At 46.5% G+C, this 17,495-nt stretch overlaps 1 protein-coding gene across 1 annotated transcript in view; it reads right to left on the bottom strand.

Moving 5' to 3' along the window:
* Positions 1 to 17,495, bottom strand: part of gpr158b (G protein-coupled receptor 158b) — a 36,185-nt gene that overhangs the window by 7,197 nt on the left and 11,493 nt on the right. Inside the window, exons 3-6 of the mRNA XM_023815758.2 lie at positions 10,197 to 10,299; positions 7,169 to 7,410; positions 4,959 to 5,027; positions 419 to 528 (exon numbers count right to left, since the gene is read on the bottom strand). Coding sequence (XP_023671526.2) covers positions 419 to 528; positions 4,959 to 5,027; positions 7,169 to 7,410; positions 10,197 to 10,299 — 524 coding nt within the window. The remainder of the gene's footprint in view (positions 1 to 418; positions 529 to 4,958; positions 5,028 to 7,168; positions 7,411 to 10,196; positions 10,300 to 17,495) is intronic.

Genomic DNA, 17,495 nt, shown 5'->3' with positions numbered 1-17,495 from the left:
TGTGCCCAGAATATTTAGGTTAAAACAGCCATCGCGCTCAGTTACGCATTCCAGTTCACGTTTATTCTCCTTAGTAATATTGCACCTCATGATTTTTTTAAGATGCTCTCACTCATTTCCAAAGGAAGATAGTCAGCTATTGTTATAAATGTTCAGTACGCATGACCCTTTTCTATATATCACATAAACAACCCGATGTGTAATAGGATCCACCATTCTGGGCTTGATAAAAAGGTTTTATTCCGCTTCGAGAATTATTATTCAATAATTAAGGCAGAAGCTTTTGTAATCATTCTCTGAGCTCACGCTTAATTGGGTCTCCTGGGGCTTATCGCTGCCTCCAATGTACGATGTTTATGATGAAAATTCCCGCTAGCCGACTCCCCTCCGACCTGCCGACAGATGCATGGAGACATACCGGTACAATTTGAGAATCACGGTTCCATAAACGGTAGCAAATCCCAGAAGTCGAGCCCATCTCAGGAGAACGCAGAGGAAAATGCTCGGCTGGAAGTACAATATCATCACCTAAAAATAAAAGAATAACATTACGTTAAAGTACGACTGTTAAAGTAAGAACCTTTGCATACTTAGAATCAGGATCTGCTCCGTAATCCAATCAAAATATATTTAAAAAAATTGAAAAACGTCCCTGACCCTGCCTGTCATTCTTTAAGATGTCAGCTACCGATTGAGTAAATAATAGGGAAAAAAAACTGTGAATTGTGACTTGCTTCCTGGAAAAATTCGGGATCAAAAAGTCGACTTTTGTGTTATGCCCACGGAGGTGCCGGCATCTTCCAGTAATGATCTTCTGCAGCGGAATCCAGCATAAGCTATCTGCAAAGTGTTCGGTGTTCGATCCCAGGTAACACCTCTAGCGACAACAACATGCTGCTAAAGTTTGTCTTGAGGACACACAGATAAACAGATGGAACAGATCCAGGGGGTGTCGAGTCGTTCGGATGGCTGAGCTTGGCGAAAAGTTCTGGGAACGAAGGAGGAAGGGGATGTTATTCCTGGAGGAGCGACTTCCAGATGCCGGCCGCTGCGACCCATCCTTCCCTCGATCGATAAGCAGCTGGGCCCGGATCCAAGAGAGAATGCAGGCTGTCACTTAGATGGAGGGGTGTTACGGAAGTTAAATGTGCCTTTAATTAATCCTGGGGAAAGACACACTCGTAACGACCATTTTTCCCACTCTGACTGGAGACCATTAAAGAAAACTTCAGAGCAGCAAAGTTTTCTGCGAGTCCTAATAAATCATTTGGAGCACATGAACAACTGGTGATGTTCACTGAAGTGAGGCCCACGGGGAAATTTATTTACCAATCCGCTTTCCTAGAAACGGATCCCTAGGTTCGGGACTGGGATGGGAGGCCAGGCCATCACGAGGAACCCAAAGTGAAACGATCCACTTGATCCCCACAATTACAGTGAGAGCATGCAAACTCCACACACACACACACACACACACACCCAGAGCCAGGGCAGGAAGCCACATGGGTGTGTGATGTCACAATGCTGCACTATTTACTTCATGTCAGCATTTATCCAATTGTTAACTTATCCTTATTGTTAACTCATAACAGTTCATGAAATGCTGTTTTGTTATTGAAAATTGATCCAGACTTCTGACTTTGAACAAAAATCTGATGCAGACCTCTTCCCAAAAAAATGTGAGAACCCCTGGAAAAGGGGCAGGTCCTTGAACAGTGCCCAGGTCACACATCTGTGTCTAGCTGTGTTACACAATGAGCTTCCTGGCTGGGGGGGGGGGGGGCGGGGGCGGAGTCATCCCACCACAGTACAGCCCAACTACAACCACACAACTACAAGGAAACTATGAGAAAAGCAAAAATGAAACTGGTACCAGGGGTCATGGTTCCCTGGACTCACGACCCTAAAGGACGAGCGGGCGATGCAAACGCTGCCCATTCAGTGTTAATCACACCTGCTCACACCCGGATCAGTGTATGTTCCAATCACGTTTTATACAGGTCATTTTGCTGAGAGAATTTTTTTTGCTTGCATTTTTTTTTCTGAGAACATATAAACCATAATTAAACTGAGGATGTCTATATTTCTATATTTGCATATTTTTATTGTATTTTTTCTCTCTCTTTGAATCATTGTGCCTCCAGACACATCCTGCATTTCAAAATGCGGACATGGCGTTGGGTAATAGCATGTCATGTGATCCTTGTGGGTAATAGCATGTCATGTGATCCTTGTGGGTGGAGTCACCGGTCCTGAGATCATGTGACAGCTTCTTGCGCTCACACCGGTGCTCTCCGAGTTCCCGCCCATCTCCTCCGCCAGACCCCTTCCTCTCTCCTCCTCCTCGCCCTTTAACCATCTTCAGTCATTTGTCGTTTTTTTACACATCGTCTTCCCACCTTGGTGTCCGCGGCCGCTCAAACAACATCACATAAAAATGATCGTTTTCACCAAAAATAGACCCAAGAATAGGCACCCGTGTGCCGAAGAAATTGACTTTCTCCTTTTGCGTTGTGGTGAATCTGAGAATGACCCATCACATCCGTCACCCCCGCGGGCCCCATCGTGAGAGCAGGCCTCCTGCCACGTCCTTCCCCAGCCACTAGGCCGTGTGTTGTACCGCTCTGTCACAGCACCGAGTCGCCGTTAATGAGTCCGTCTGCTTCCGGGCCTTTCCCGGCGCCTCTTCCAGAACCCCAGACCAAACCCCGGGAGACGGCAGCATCTCGCCGGCCAGGCCGGCAGCCATGGGATGAAATCATCACGACGAGGTGTCCGGTACACGATTAGTATGTTCCGGGCCTGTAGAGCTCAGTAGAGCAGAACGCTCATGACACACGGCTGGCACGGCGTCGGGCGAGTGTCGAACGCTAATTAGCATATCCTCTGCTGGCTAACGGCTCATAAAAACAGGCCTAACGTTTTTGTTTTTTTTTCCCTGCGCTCTCTCGGTGAGCTTAGCGGTGCGGCGATGAAACAAAGAGTACGCGCGAGACGAGAGAACCTGCGGCGGCAGAGAAAATTAATTGCGCGACGAGGGATTGCAAAAAAATCGATGTGTGGCCACAACCTCACGTAAACGGCACCAAATGTTTTTTAAAAATCGTAATATAAAAACCCAGTGCTTATCATCCTCCTACGCCGTGACTGTTTGCCTGGCCTTACATAATTGAGGGGTATTCTGCCTCCGATCACTATATACTCGCATTTCGAGGGTTTGAGGATGAATATCTACTCCAGCAGAACTCTGATGACTAATTTATAGCTAAAGGCCGTGGCGGGATCCTACGTAGGAATCTGCAAAAATCTCCCGCGGTGGCATTTGGAAGGAAAGTGAGAGAAGCCATCAATCTGTGAACACAGCTCAACTGGAAACTGTGTTCTGCTAGTCTGCGGGAATTATATAGAAGTTATTTGATGCGTAACATGCAAATATGCTGCAGTGTGGCCCACAAACGTCACTTACAACAGAAGGGTAGGGAGCCTGGATGTTTCACTGGAACGTTGCAATTATCAACCCTAACCTTAATGTAAACCTGTGATCAAAGGTTGTAAGGCCTTTGACCAGCAAACCTATTTTAAGGTGCTTCAGGATCAGACTAGTGAACGCCTGTGTTTCTGATTCCACAGAGGTTTTATCTCGACTGCCTTCGGAGTGAAGATCAGCCATTCAGGTGTTGAATGAGCAGAAACGTTCACTCTCCAGGGCTGGAGACTCGTACATTTTTTAGGAGTTTATTGGCGAAGCATGAGGCTGCACCGAGGTCGGGATCTAAGAGACGTGTGAATCATGGTTGACCTCCCACACAGGAATGCAATGACTGCAAATCTCAGCTGACCGCATAAAACCACCCAGCACAGGGCTGCAAGTCAAAGCGACATTCGACCAAGGTCATAATTTTTGTTCAGTTCAATGGAATAGTAGGTTTCCTTTCTGACTGAAGACTGACAGCCTGTCCGAGGAGACTCAAGCAGAACCCGCCTTGTCATCATTACGGCTGTCTGCCTCTGCCTAGCAGTTGATGTTGCGTGAAGCGTATCAGGAATTTGAATGCGGTAGTATGGGACGGATTCCATTTTCCCAGGCTTACAGCATTTAATTCGATCCAGTGCAGCTTCTGAATTCATGTAAGCTAAAATATGCGAGGCTGTGAATAGAACAGATTTCATTGGAAGAGGAGACCAGTGTAGATTCTGAATTCACCAATGAAAAGCATTTAAGGTTAAAAAAAAAAAACATATTGTCACTGTCCGATGAAAACCAGGTTTGTCCACTTTTTGACCACTCTGACTTTTTAATATGGATGGAATACGCCCATTCTTTTCTGCCTACTGATAGTGTTTGACATCTATTTGAAAGAAGTTTTATGAAGTCATCTATTTAACCACGTTTGTACTACTTAACTTATGTATTCATGATGGTCGTTTGAATGGATTACTTTATATGGCTAATTTTAAAAACTTAACATTGGTATCTTGATAGTTAGCTAGCCAATATCATTATTAATTGTGAATATAAAACCATTTGTGGTGCTAAGGATGTCTCTATGTTGTATCAGTTTTAGTCTGTAAAGTAGTTTCTGAGAAAATGCTTTATTTCATGTTCCTGAAATAATGGATTTTTGGAGATACGCGTTTTTCATTGGATAGCGATGTGACACGAGGCTGTGAAAAGTAGAGACTTCATTGGGTGAGGAGACCAGTACAGAATCTGAGTTCATCAATCAAAAGCATGTACGGTTAAAAAAAATAATCATCTGTGAGCCTGTAAAGAGAAGAGTATTCATCGGCAATAAGATCAGTGTGGTGTTTAGAAACATTGTAATTCATCACTGCTAGTGCATCAACAATGTGTCAAATGACTTAATGCACATGCAGAGTCACGCAAGTCATGCCGCCATTCTGTGTGCACCCTCCCACCACAACACACCCACAGAGAGGCCAGACCCGCAACTCACCGGGAAGTAGAGGACCAGAGATCCAGAAAGGATGGCTTCCAGAAGAACCAGACCTGAAGCTTTGATTCTCTGAGGGAAGAGGTTTGGGGAGGGGTTACCGTTTGATCGAGCAAAGGCAGCTTTGAATCTGTCCACACTTCATGGGATAAACCACACATCAAGTACTGGGTAGCTTGTGGAAGAAGTTCCCAGCCGTTTGATGCGACTCACCGCCAGCACAGGAGTAACACATCACACGGAGTCTGCCCTCCAACATCTATTTACCTGAGGTGTGTTAAAAGGTCTCACACCTCAGAAGATGGATGCTTTAGCTTACAGCAGTAAAATGTTACTATTATGCTCTGTAGACATGGCTATTAAACACCAAATATTGATATTCAGCTCCAAAACTACGGGCAGATTGGTGTTTAAGTGAAAGTTGACCTTTTATTCAATGTTCCACATATACAGACATAGACGCACCCTTTCAGTGTAAATCGTCAACTCTGAGGAAAGGATTTTGAAGAAGAAATAAATCTAAGGGAAAAATTGCGTAATAATATTATTGTTCTGAAGTAATTTCGAGAGATGTTCTTCATAATCTGCAGAGGAAACGCAGGGGAGAGGTATGGAGGATTGGTGAGAGGCTTCCACAGACCGTCTTCGTTTATTCCCGATGATGTAATGTGTTTGTTACACCCATGCATTCACCCAGTAAGGTCTGGCTCCTCCTAATCCCTCCGCATGTAATGGCATCCCCGTCCAAGGCCGCCTCAGAGACAGGCCGCCTCCAGCAGCCTCTCCTGCACACGCCGGGGAAACAACGGCGACCGACCCAGCAAGACAGGCCGACAAGAAAAGAATGTGCCGGAACACGGGGAACGCGCCGAGAGAGACTCGCTGCCTGTCAAAATCCCCATGAGCGAGTTCTGGGCACTTAAGCTCTCGGGCTCTGTGCTTGGCTCGTCTTCTGCCTTTCCACCTCGCTGCAAACGCAGGAGGCTTAAACCAACAAGGACACAGGCTGCTGCTACCCGCTACCAGAAAGGCAGGGATTAAGGGGCCCCGGATGGGCGACTCTGGAGGGGGAGAAGGACAACCCCGTATGGCCTAACCTTCTGACGCGTATCGGCGTGCCCTTCTGGGTTTAATCCCGGGTTTAATTACGTATCAGTGAGGGCCTGTTTGTTATTCTGCCCTTTCCAATATAAGAGTGCGTACAACTGGCAGACCTCGTCGTCCAAATGGTGGCATATCTGACTCCAGATCAGAAAGCAGTGGGTTTGAGTCACGTCGGGGTCATAATAAATTCCCCTTTTATTTTTTTCCAGTATAATAAAATAAGCACACATACATCCAAGAACATGATATCGCCTAATGGTTCTGTTATTGTATTCTTTATTATTATTATTATTATTATTATTATTATTATTATTATTATTATTATTATTATTATTATTATTATTATTCTATTATGTCCTATATTTCCTTTCCAATGATTTGATGTCACCCTGTTGTATGTTTTCTAAGTCTTTAATAAAGAGAATAAATAAATAAAAAATAACAACTATAAAATAAGAATAATCCGGGAAAAAAAATGTATGTGTTTGTACTACATGTTATACCTGCCGTTTATGGTAAATCTGTATGTTTTCCTGCCATTTACCTGCTTCACTTTGCAACTGGAGAATATGCAGTGTGTATTCGTCAGAGCTGGGAGCAGTTTTCATACATTTCAATCTTTCGTGTTTTTATACGTGGGTAATGATTACGCGAGCCCTGCGGTACGCATTTCAGCGCATGGCTGAATCCGTTCATCATGCACATGACGACTAAAAGCCTTTGACTTTGATTCGACCTGACCACACTCTCGCAGCTGCAAATTTCACCCAGGCCATCCAGCTGGACCTCCCGGGGATTTCCTGTCCGGACAGGAAGGGTGTTTCTCAATATGCTCAATTGATCGTACTTGCGTTCTCATATACCCTTTTTAACTCATCTTCCATTGCCGAAGACCAGTTCCACTACCCAAGAACTTAAGTACGGAGGAGGGTAAAAGACCCCCAGGTGTTGTTCTTGCCCCGCCCCAAATATCAAGGATACGTCGGTTGCATCCTCACCAAACGAGACTAACCCCATGATTCTAGGGAGGCGAGAGGTAAGGCCGCTCTTGCCAAGACCACAAGTGCGATCTTGGCGTTCTTGGTATTGAGAAGCACCTGAATTCTCACCTTGCTGCGGCGGAAGTGGTACACTAGTAGCATGCTGATGATGGCGACGCCCATGCAGAGCCCCTGGAAGGAGACGGCGGCCAGGCGCAGAGCGCTGTCCTCCTGCACCAGGCACGGCGTGTCGTCCTTGCAGTGCGTGCAGCCCTCGCGGCAGGGCAGGCACCGACCGGCCCCCTCCAGCACCCCCTCGGACGTCCCCTCCGCCTGGGGCTTCGTCGAGGCCCCCTGGGCCTTCTCTCTCCCTGTGGGGTTGAGTATTTCGGCAGTGAACGAACTGGTGTGACTGGAACAGTGTTATGCTTCAATGCAGAACTTTCCATCATGGACGTCAAGCCCACTTAGTCATGTGACTTGTGCTCAATCACTGTCATGTGACTGGTCATGTGACCTGTGCCTGTGGTTCCTCAGTAATGGTCTTACTACCAGTCAGTTACAGTCCTTTAGTACATTCTCTGTCGCCCTGCTGCAGGTCACATTTCTCTGCTTATGAAATCTGTGCACACGCTTGTGCCAATGGAATCTGACATACTGGTCCCTTTTTCTGGAGCGCCTTAATCTGCACGTGATCAAAATGGGCTCACCATTTTCACTGGATCTCTGGATTATAGTGAGTTTAACATCACTATGATAGCGGAGAATCAACTTTGAGGATCTTCTGAAGCCGTTACGTGACAAAATTATTTTCAACCAAAAACTGTATGGCAAATTACAAAGGGTCAGATTTATTGTTTTGCATCTGTATTAAACTGTGTTAGAGTGTAATGTGGATGGAAGCGGGTTTGTTCTTTCTGGGACCCTAACTCTTAAAGTCACTTTGAGGTTTCCCTCCCCCCCCCCAGTATAATGATCGTTTGTGGCCAGCAGAGGGCCCCCACTCCATAGGGGCCCCATGCAGATGCATGGTTTAAGTGGTGGTAAACACCGCTGCAGTATATAGGCAATGAAATATGCATGATAAACAGACTAACAGCCTGATATCAGTGCAAATATGCACATATTTTACCCTGAAAACCAATAAAATCTTTTTATGCAAATTGCACACTTCCTTAGACTGTGGCGACATCTGACTAAGAAAAGACTCACCACTGCCCCCCACAGGTTGGAGAGGAAGAGCAGGAATGCACGACTTCACACTGGAAAAATGTTAATATTATTTTCATTTTCCTTCATTTGGATTTTTTTTTTGCTCTGGTTTTACAGGGTAGATATTAAATACTGGAATATTTAACGATATGGAAAAATACGGTCTGGTTCTAAACAGAATGAATCAAATGACAGTGAGTTAATAAGGCCGCCGGGAAGGCCATTTCATCCGCCATAACGGATCCGCTTCTGTCCCTCCCGCTAAAAGACCAACTCATCTAAGGGAGGTAAATAATAATCCCTGGTGGCCTATGGCTGGCGTGCCCAGTGGGATTCTGGGTAGGCAGGCCTATTGCGTGTCACAGGTACATATATGTGGCAGTTAGGAGGTACCAGACCATGTGATACATGTTACTCAGGCCTGGCTGGCCGATCCCAGAGCTGCTCTTCACTGTGGATCACAACCCCGCCCCCCCCCGTAAATGGCCTACTCTGAGACACTGCCTACAGCCATCTTGCCCCATCCGTATCCCTTTCACCTTCCCACTTTTCAAATCATTACGCCGTATGAGTTACACGCAGTGCACATTAAACACTATCAGTAAAAGAACCCATTTTTAAAAAGCCATCACTTCCTACTAAGATGGGTTAAGGATGCCCCCTCCAAGATAAAGGGGTCTGTTATCGGCTGGGGGGGGGCGGCAGCCGAAACAGGATATTGATGTAATGTGGTGCTCAGGCCTTTAATCGCATTACCTCCGGCCCGGGGGGGGGGGGGGGGCGGGGGGTGGCGGGGGGGGGGGCAGCTGCTCTGTGTGCTCAACACATGCTGTGCTGTCATCTGCTCTCAGGGAAAAAAAAAGGGGGGGGAGGGGGAGTATCTCCGCGGCAACCAGTTAAAAGACGCCCATCCCATCTTGCATCCTTGCCAGTACTTTAATCCAAGCAATGGTACCGTTTTGCCCGTTTGAGCACCTAGGTGTTATAAACCCGTGACCCCTGCCAGACCAGCAGTCCAGTTCACCGGCCGTGTCAAGTGTCTGTTTTTCCATATCTGATTGAATCTGAAGGGATTTTTACATGCCTAGCTAGTTTACAATACGTTCTATAATACATGCACGTTGTTTGTGGCTCAGTGGGCTAAGCCTCTGTGTCTGTGCGCCAAACTTCACCATTTCGAACCCGAGCTCGGCATGTCTGTGGGTCCTTGAACGAGACCCATAACCCCCAGCTCCCTGGGCGCTGCTATGGGTGGCTGCCCTTCGCAGCCAGCCTGCTCTCACCTAGAGAGAGCAAGCTGGGGGAGGCATAAAGAGAATTTCCCCGTGGGGATCAATAAAAGTATCTATTATTATTATATTACATATATATTACATACCTTACATATACCTTACATATATTTACATGTGGGACATATTGTCCCACATGTAAATATATTTAGGTTCTATATGCAATATCTCTATATGCCATATTTGTTTCTTTAATTGCACAGTGCAGCCTGGAATTTCACTGTTTGCCCTGTACTGTATACATATAAATAGCAACAAATACAACTCTTGACTTGACTTGAATGCCGAATACATGATCACGGGACAAGATCAATTTGACAGCATCTAATACTAAGTCTTCCATAAATGACATCCCTCCAAGTGCAAATACAGTATTGCGATTTCTGGTGGAAGACTTCTAACTCATGGCCAAATTTACACGCACGAACTTGCCTGAAAAAGAACGCGATGAGGCGGGGTGGGGGATTTAAACCATGATCTCCCTTCAGAGGTACATCTGCGAAGGTCGAGCCCTCGTTGCCAGTGACGTGGCTGACGGGCTAAGCTGCCAGCCCCTTTGAAGACCTGCCTTTTATGCTTCTCCAGCTCTTGGTGGCTTGAAGTTGAATTCACTTTGAATAATATTAATAACAATGCAAATTAAAAATGAAACTTACTTTCATCACCGTTGGCAGGCAGCCTACTAGGATGGTAGAACCCATTCCTGCAGTGACAACGGTATTTGTCCAAGACGAATCCATGGCCCAGGAGCGGCTGGCACTGCAGAAAAGAGAGGCATTACTTGCAAGCAAAAAATGATGCACAGAAGGGTGGGATCACTACTGTCTTTAAGGATACTGAACCTATTTTCTCATTAGAAGGGCAATCACTCTGGAGCTTTTTCTCATTAGAAGGGCAATCACTCTGGAGCTTTTTCTCATTAGATGGGCAATCACTCTGGAGGTTTTTTATGCTCAAACATAAACGTTGTTGTGTGTTTTGCTTTGTCGTTTCATTTTTGTTTGAATCCTTATCCATGTGTCACGTAGTTTCAGGCTGTTTAGAGCATGAACGTCGGGCCCTATTGGCACTGCTGTCCCATAAACAGATGTGTGTGGCACTGCTGTCACCGTGAGGGGTGGCGGTTGCCCTCGCGCTCACCCCCCGCCCCCCGTCCCCCCCCAGATTTGGACCATACTGCGTGACTGTTAGCTGAATGCTCTCAGGACAGGGCAGCCGTGGGTTCCGATCCCAAAAATCAAACCTCAGTTGCTTTGAACAAAAATCTCCTGCAATGCAGATGAACATTGAGAGAAAACGCGGCACATCCTGATCTTGCCAAGTTTGACGTGTCCCTGGGTCAACAAGGGAAGGGTTTGCGTTGCGCTTCTTTAACCTTCATTGTATGACATCACCACCTAATTAAAACCAGTGTTTTCTGTTAAGCAGCAAGGTGCACAGATTTGTAAAGTTTATTGTGTGAGCCGTTTGTTAAAGGACATGAATACAAAATATAAGAACATGTTTACCTGCAAGGGCTGTATAGAGCAATGTAAGGGTGTGTGTTTATTTGTTAATAATAATAATAATAATAATAATAATAATAATAATTCAAATAAAAACCAGGCTTAAACTGGTAACCGTCTGTTCACAGAGGCTTGGCCTACTGAGTCACACACACACATACACACACACACACACATGAGCTTGATGGTTGGAAGCCTCGAGTTTGAAAGTGAGTAAAATATGGACCAATGTGGTGACGTCACACAATGAATACTGTGATTGGTTATAAAAGTGAAACACAAGCCTCTCCCTCATTGAACTCAGCAAAATCTGGATGTCCAGAAAATGGGAGTTTCAACATGAAAGTCTCAAACTCGTGAAGAACGGACTAAACCGCCCGGTCTTTTCGTGATGAGGCGGCGGTCCCCGTGTCTTAACATTCAGCCAGGGATGGAGAGGGTGAAATAAGAGGGTGAAACGAGAGGGTGAAATGAGAGGGTGAATCGAGAGGGTGAAATGAGAGGGTGAATTGAGAGGGCTTCTCTCGATCTCAAGTCGGCGCTCCGCTAAAGACTGGCAGTCAGAGGCAGTCAGAGGCAGTCAGAGGCAGTCAGAGGCAGTCAGAGGCGTACTGTAACGAGGCAGCTGCTCGCCGGATCGGCGTGCAGAAAGCAGCCCGCAGGTCAGCAGGAGACATTAACCCTTCCAGCTCAATTATCGCACGGGGACAGACCTGCGCAGCGTTCGCAGGCTGGGGGTGTCGCGTGCGTCTCTCCCCGATTACCCACTTCTCACAGACAGGAAAGCAGGGCAGGGTTTGCTGCTTCCAGGCCCACTGAAAAAGTCACTCCCACCCCCGCACTCCCCACAGTGTTTCAAAAGCTAAACAAATAGCTCCCGGTTTGGAGAACATGCCGATTCAGAATCTTCTAAATAAGAATGTGTTTAATGTTTTTTGTAGTGACTGTTTGTGGCCAACAGGGGGCCCCCAAACATCAGGGGCCCCACACAAATGTGTGGTTTGAGAGGTTATCACTGCCACTGAATGTATGTTCAGATGTAACTGCCCTCATCTGACTGAATCCATCCATCCATCTATCCATCACTGTAGCCGCTTAATCCCAACTGGGATTGAACGGGGGACCAGAGCCTATCCCAGGAACAAGGGGTGCAGGCGGGAGCCAACTCTGGGCAGTCGGCAACACAACACAGGGCGCAAACACACAGCCACACTCACACAATTACATGGGCAATTTAGACTCGCCAATCAGCCTGCCCTGCACACTTTTGGACCGTGGGAGGAAACCAGAGTCCCAGGCGGATATGCACGCAGACAAGGGGAGAGCGTGCAAACGCCATCTGACTGAATAACAAATGCAAATTAATCCCACCGTCCAGGCCAGCAAGTGACATAGTCGTCGACCTGCAAGTTCTTATGAAAGTAGTGATGTTTCGCAAGTATAGACAGATGTCGCGTTTTATTTAAGTTGAAGTCTTTTCATTAATCATCACCCGGAATGGGTTCTGCTCAACACCGTTGATAGTGAAAGACTGTGAGGATGGAGAAAATGAGCCGGGGACCAGGGGAGCTGGAGACGGGCCAGGTGCGCATGCAGAGAGTGAAAGTCAGTGTTGAAGCCGAACGGGAGCAGCCTACAGGGGGCTGCGGGGGTCGCTGCTCCAGTTACCGACCGTAAACGGAAACGAGAACATTCAGTCTCATGCGCACGGGCTTTGAGGGACGGCGAGAACTTTACAACGTGCGGACCCGCTTTGAGGTTATTTACTCGAAGTCAAAGTCTTCGCGGCGTGAGGCCGCCCCGTTCCTCCGCTTTTCATGTCTGACTGGAGCATCGACATCAAAAAGGCCGCCGTCGGGCCGAGCTGGAGGTCACGCGGGGGTCAGACATCACAGTGCATTTAATGCGGGGGCCCCAGCTGCCCCGGGGGTAGGCGGCTCGATTGGCGAGGGACTCGGAACCAAAGGGCTGCCGAAAACCAAAGGAAGGAACAAGCAGAAAACTGTACATCTCATGTACAGCCGATGGTTATAAACAGGAATCTGTACAGTGCTGGAGTGAAACTAGCTACAGTGCTGGTCAGACAGCTGCTACTGCATCACATTTATTACTTATTTACTGTTCACTCATTATATACTTATATTGCTTATATTTACTGTCATTTTCTCTTTTACTGCACTGCCGTCTGTCCTGTATCGCACTGCCGTCTGTCCTGTATCGCACTGCCGTCTGTCCTGTATCGCACTGCCGTCTGTTCTGTATCGCACTGCCGTCTGTCCTGTATCGCACTGCCGTCTGTCCTTTATCGCACTGCTGTCTGTCCTGTATCGCACTGCTGTCTGTCCTGTATCGCACTGCTGTCTGTCCTGTATCGCACTACTGTCTGTCCTGTATCGCACTGCCGTCTGTTCTGTATCGCACTGCCGTCTGTCCTGTATCGCACTGCTGTCTGTCCTGTATCGCACTGCCGTCTGTCCTTTATCGCACTGCTGTCTGTCCTGTATCGCACTGCTGTCTGTCCTGTATGGCACTGCTGTCTGTCCTGTATCGCACTGCCGTCTGTCCTGTATCGCACTGCCGTCTGTCCTTTATCGCACTACTGTCTGTCCTGTATTGCACTGCTGTCTGTTCTGTATTGCACTGCCGTCTGTCCTTTATCGCACTACTGTCTGTCCTGTATCGCACTGCCGTCTGTCCTGTATCGCACTGCCGTCTGTCCTGTATCGCACTGCTGTCTGTTCTGTATTGCACTGCCGTCTGTCCTTTATCGCACTACTGTCTGTCCTGTATCGCACTGCCGTCTGTCCTGTATCGCACTGCCGTCTGTCCTGTATCGCACTGCCGTCTGTCCTGTATCGCACTGCCGTCTGTCCTGTATCGCACTGCCGTCTGTCCTGTATCGCACTGCCGTCTGTCCTGTATCGCACTGCTGTCTGTTCTGTATTGCACTGCCGTCTGTCCTTTATCGCACTACTGTCTGTCCTGTATCGCACTGCCGTCTGTCCTGTATCGCACTGCCGTCTGTCCTGTATCGCACTGCCGTCTGTCCTGTATCGCACTGCCGTCTGTCCTGTATCGCACTGCCGTCTGTCCTGTATCGCACTGCCGTCTGTCCTGTATCGCACTGCCGTCTGTCCTGTATCGCACTGCTGTCTGTCCTGTATTGCACTGCTGTCTGTCCTGTATTACACTGCTGTCTGTCCTGTATTTCCCTGCTGTTTATCCTATGTCCCCCCATGTCGCCAGTCCTGCAACCGTAGCACAAGAATTTCACTGTTCCTCCAAACACACGACAATCAAACTTGAAACTTAATTATGAGTTATTTCTAGCTATTATTGTTACTACTATTACCACTACTGCTTATTATAATAATAATAGGCTGTGAACCCGACCCTGCAGAGAACAAGGATGGATGGATGGATAGATGGATGAATGGATGGATAGATAACATGTGAAAGCTGACCTAGCTCTTCTACCCATTTTGTTTAACAGAAAAAGATCCTCAATGACATGGAGAGCAGCTTGTCTCTCGGCATCAGCGTCACTCTCGATAACAGCTGAGAGTCAGATTAACCTCCAGCCCCTAACTGCCTGCCTTCCTCTTGTTTTCTTCAGACGTCTCAGGTCCCGAGCAGCAAGTCAAACCAGAGGATCAGCTTCTCCCCCGTGTAACATCAATCTCTCTTTCAGATAAATCAAGAAGTGTCCAGACCCCTCGTGAAAAATGTTTTGACAGTTACAGATAATTAATTTGCATAATACAGTTACGTAATAATCCCGTTGCTGCTCTCCTCTCGCACAGCAGCCTCCATTTTATTTGCACGGCAGAAAAATACCAGGTAAAATACATAATTTTGACACACGTTTGCCAAGGAATAACATGGTCCTGCTCTGTTCGAATTGGGGAATATCAGCCTCAGGATAACGGACCTCATTGACACTGAGATTTAAACCCTCATTAAAGTGGTTCCACAAAAAGAGGACATTAAAGGTAATGATGCCAAACACCAAAGCCCAGTGACTATAAAATGCAAACATGTTCACTGAGCTGAAGTGAAATGGAACTGAGGAAATTATGGCTCTTATATTTTAAGTAACAATTCATTATCTCACTTGGAAAAATCCTCCTAGACGATCGGAGAGTGTGAGCTGTCCTTCTTCTCAAACTGTCAGTCTTCATCACTGATTTGTGTTCCTTTTCCAAAAAAAATATATATCCACGATCACTAACTTGGGGCTTGTACGTCAACTCTAAGGCTACATACGGCCGTCATTTAGGTTAATATTAATGGATAACATGCAGATATTTGGTACGGCATCATTCGACGTCTAAGGGTCCTTCTTAAAGGGATGGTGCGATGATCACAATCAGCATGCTTTGTGTGGTGACTCTGGTTGTGACAGTTACTGTAGTGTATAAAATGCTTAACAATCAGCAATATGTGCAGTGGAATATATCATATATTGTATATATTCCCAAAAACTCTGTGGTAAACAGCCTGTTTCTGGGCAAACTTCCAGCTTCAGTCTCTGAAAGGTTACCCTGTACAGAGAGGACATGGGGGGGGGGGAGGTCTGTGACTGTGGGTTAGACCTCAGTATCTGAGACCAGAAGGTTGCCAGTTTAAATCCCGCTGCCTGTGGAGTTATCAAATCACCATTGGGCCATTGAGCAAGGCCCTTAAGCCATTGAAAAGTGCTGCAGGGGGCACCAGACCCTAATCTTCCATCTCACTTGCATGTGTATGTCTTCCTCTAAGAAGAGATGGATGGAATATTCAAAAAGAAGCATTGCAGTGTGCTCGTCCTTCTGAAAAAGGCAAATACAGTGGTACCTTGGTTCTCAAACTCACTAGAACTCAAATTTCTTGAAAGTCGAACAAACCAGGTTGACCTAGAACTCAATATGAATATCAGAAGTCGAACCGTGAACGCCGACCTAATATAAATTGTACGCGCCAGGATACTATGCAATTCTTACTTGAATGCCTTCTTCACAGACTGGACGATTAACCAAATAAAGCAGCGCAACATTACAGTAACTAACAATAAATACACCACTAACTTACGTGTACTATTAGAACATTTATGAACATTTATTTAAACTTTATTTTACCAGGTAAATTAACTGAAACCAGTTCTCACTGCTTTACGTGATATGCGGGAGAAACGGCAGATTACGCATTTGAACTGCCTGGGATACAAACCTACACTACACTCTTCAGCCAATAAGGGCAAAGGTGTGTCGTCACGGAGGCGGTTCCAGTTTGTGCAGCCGGGTGATAGGTCGCAGTGCATCTAACCGTAATGCATTGCATCAGGATCAGAATGCGTTGCTTTAAGCCAGCGCTGTAAGCAAGTCAAACGCACCCAATGACCGGACTGGGGAAACGCAGACTTAATACAGAGGACTAATGACAACAACCAGAAACAGCTGATTACATGGGGATCCTACACGAGGTTAACGAGGGGGCGTGGCACACGGAAGGAGCGGATGATCGGGGCAGGACAGGGGTAATGTTGGGATAAGATCTTTATCGTTTTGGAAGCCATTAAGAAAAAAATGCTCTTCTTATTTTATCCTGTTCATTTTGTGTTTAAATGCTAATTTTTTTTATTTTTTTTTTAAACATATTTAGGTGTAATTTTGGGGGGCCGGGAACCAATTAATTGGTTTTCCATTATTTCTTATGGGAAATATTCGATCAGAACTCGAACTTTTTAGGATTCGATCCGGAGTCAGGAACTGATTAAGTTCGAGAACCGAGGTACCACTGTAATGTCTCATAATCACGACGGGCAAGAGGCTACGCTAAACCTGATGTAGCGTCGAAGACGTCCACGACCCCTGCCGAGACTCTCCGACTGGGCAGGTTCAGCATAAAATTGCACGGCTGATCTAAAAATACCCAGAAAGCATTAAAATGTGACAGTCCGTGTCCCCTGAGTGCCCTGGGGCCTGTTTCAGGCGGATATGGACCATCTTTCCAGACTGTCTGGGACAGCTCTTCACCATTGGCTTTTTACGAAAACCAAGCTGTAACAATAATCCCGGTATTTCTGTTTTTGCCATTTCCTGTGCTCCATAATTAGCTGGTACAACACAAATGCAACTGGTTATTTGGACTAATTAAGCAAATGCTTTATTTAATGGAGACACAGAGGACCGAGCTGCAAAATTTCAACGGCCTGTTTTTGATATAAATCGGCAGGTAAAATGCGTCTATCGTGCGTCGGGATGCGAGGAAGAAAAAAAAACTCGAGTATCCAGCTGCATTAAAGAAGACATGGTCGACATCTGTAGGACCCTGAAAACCTTCCGACTGATAGAAGCCCATGTGGCACCCTAAGCAAGCTTGCTAGGTTGGCGCCCCCCAGAAGATGGAGACCTGCCTATGTCGCGAAGTGACCAAATGATCCATATCAGGCAGGACACTTCCAGCTACTTC

The sequence above is a fragment of the Paramormyrops kingsleyae genome, chromosome 4 (assembly GCF_048594095.1).
Source record: "Paramormyrops kingsleyae isolate MSU_618 chromosome 4, PKINGS_0.4, whole genome shotgun sequence".
Classification (NCBI taxonomy): domain Eukaryota; kingdom Metazoa; phylum Chordata; class Actinopteri; order Osteoglossiformes; family Mormyridae; genus Paramormyrops; species Paramormyrops kingsleyae.
This window is presented reverse-complemented; position numbering and strand designations above follow the sequence as displayed.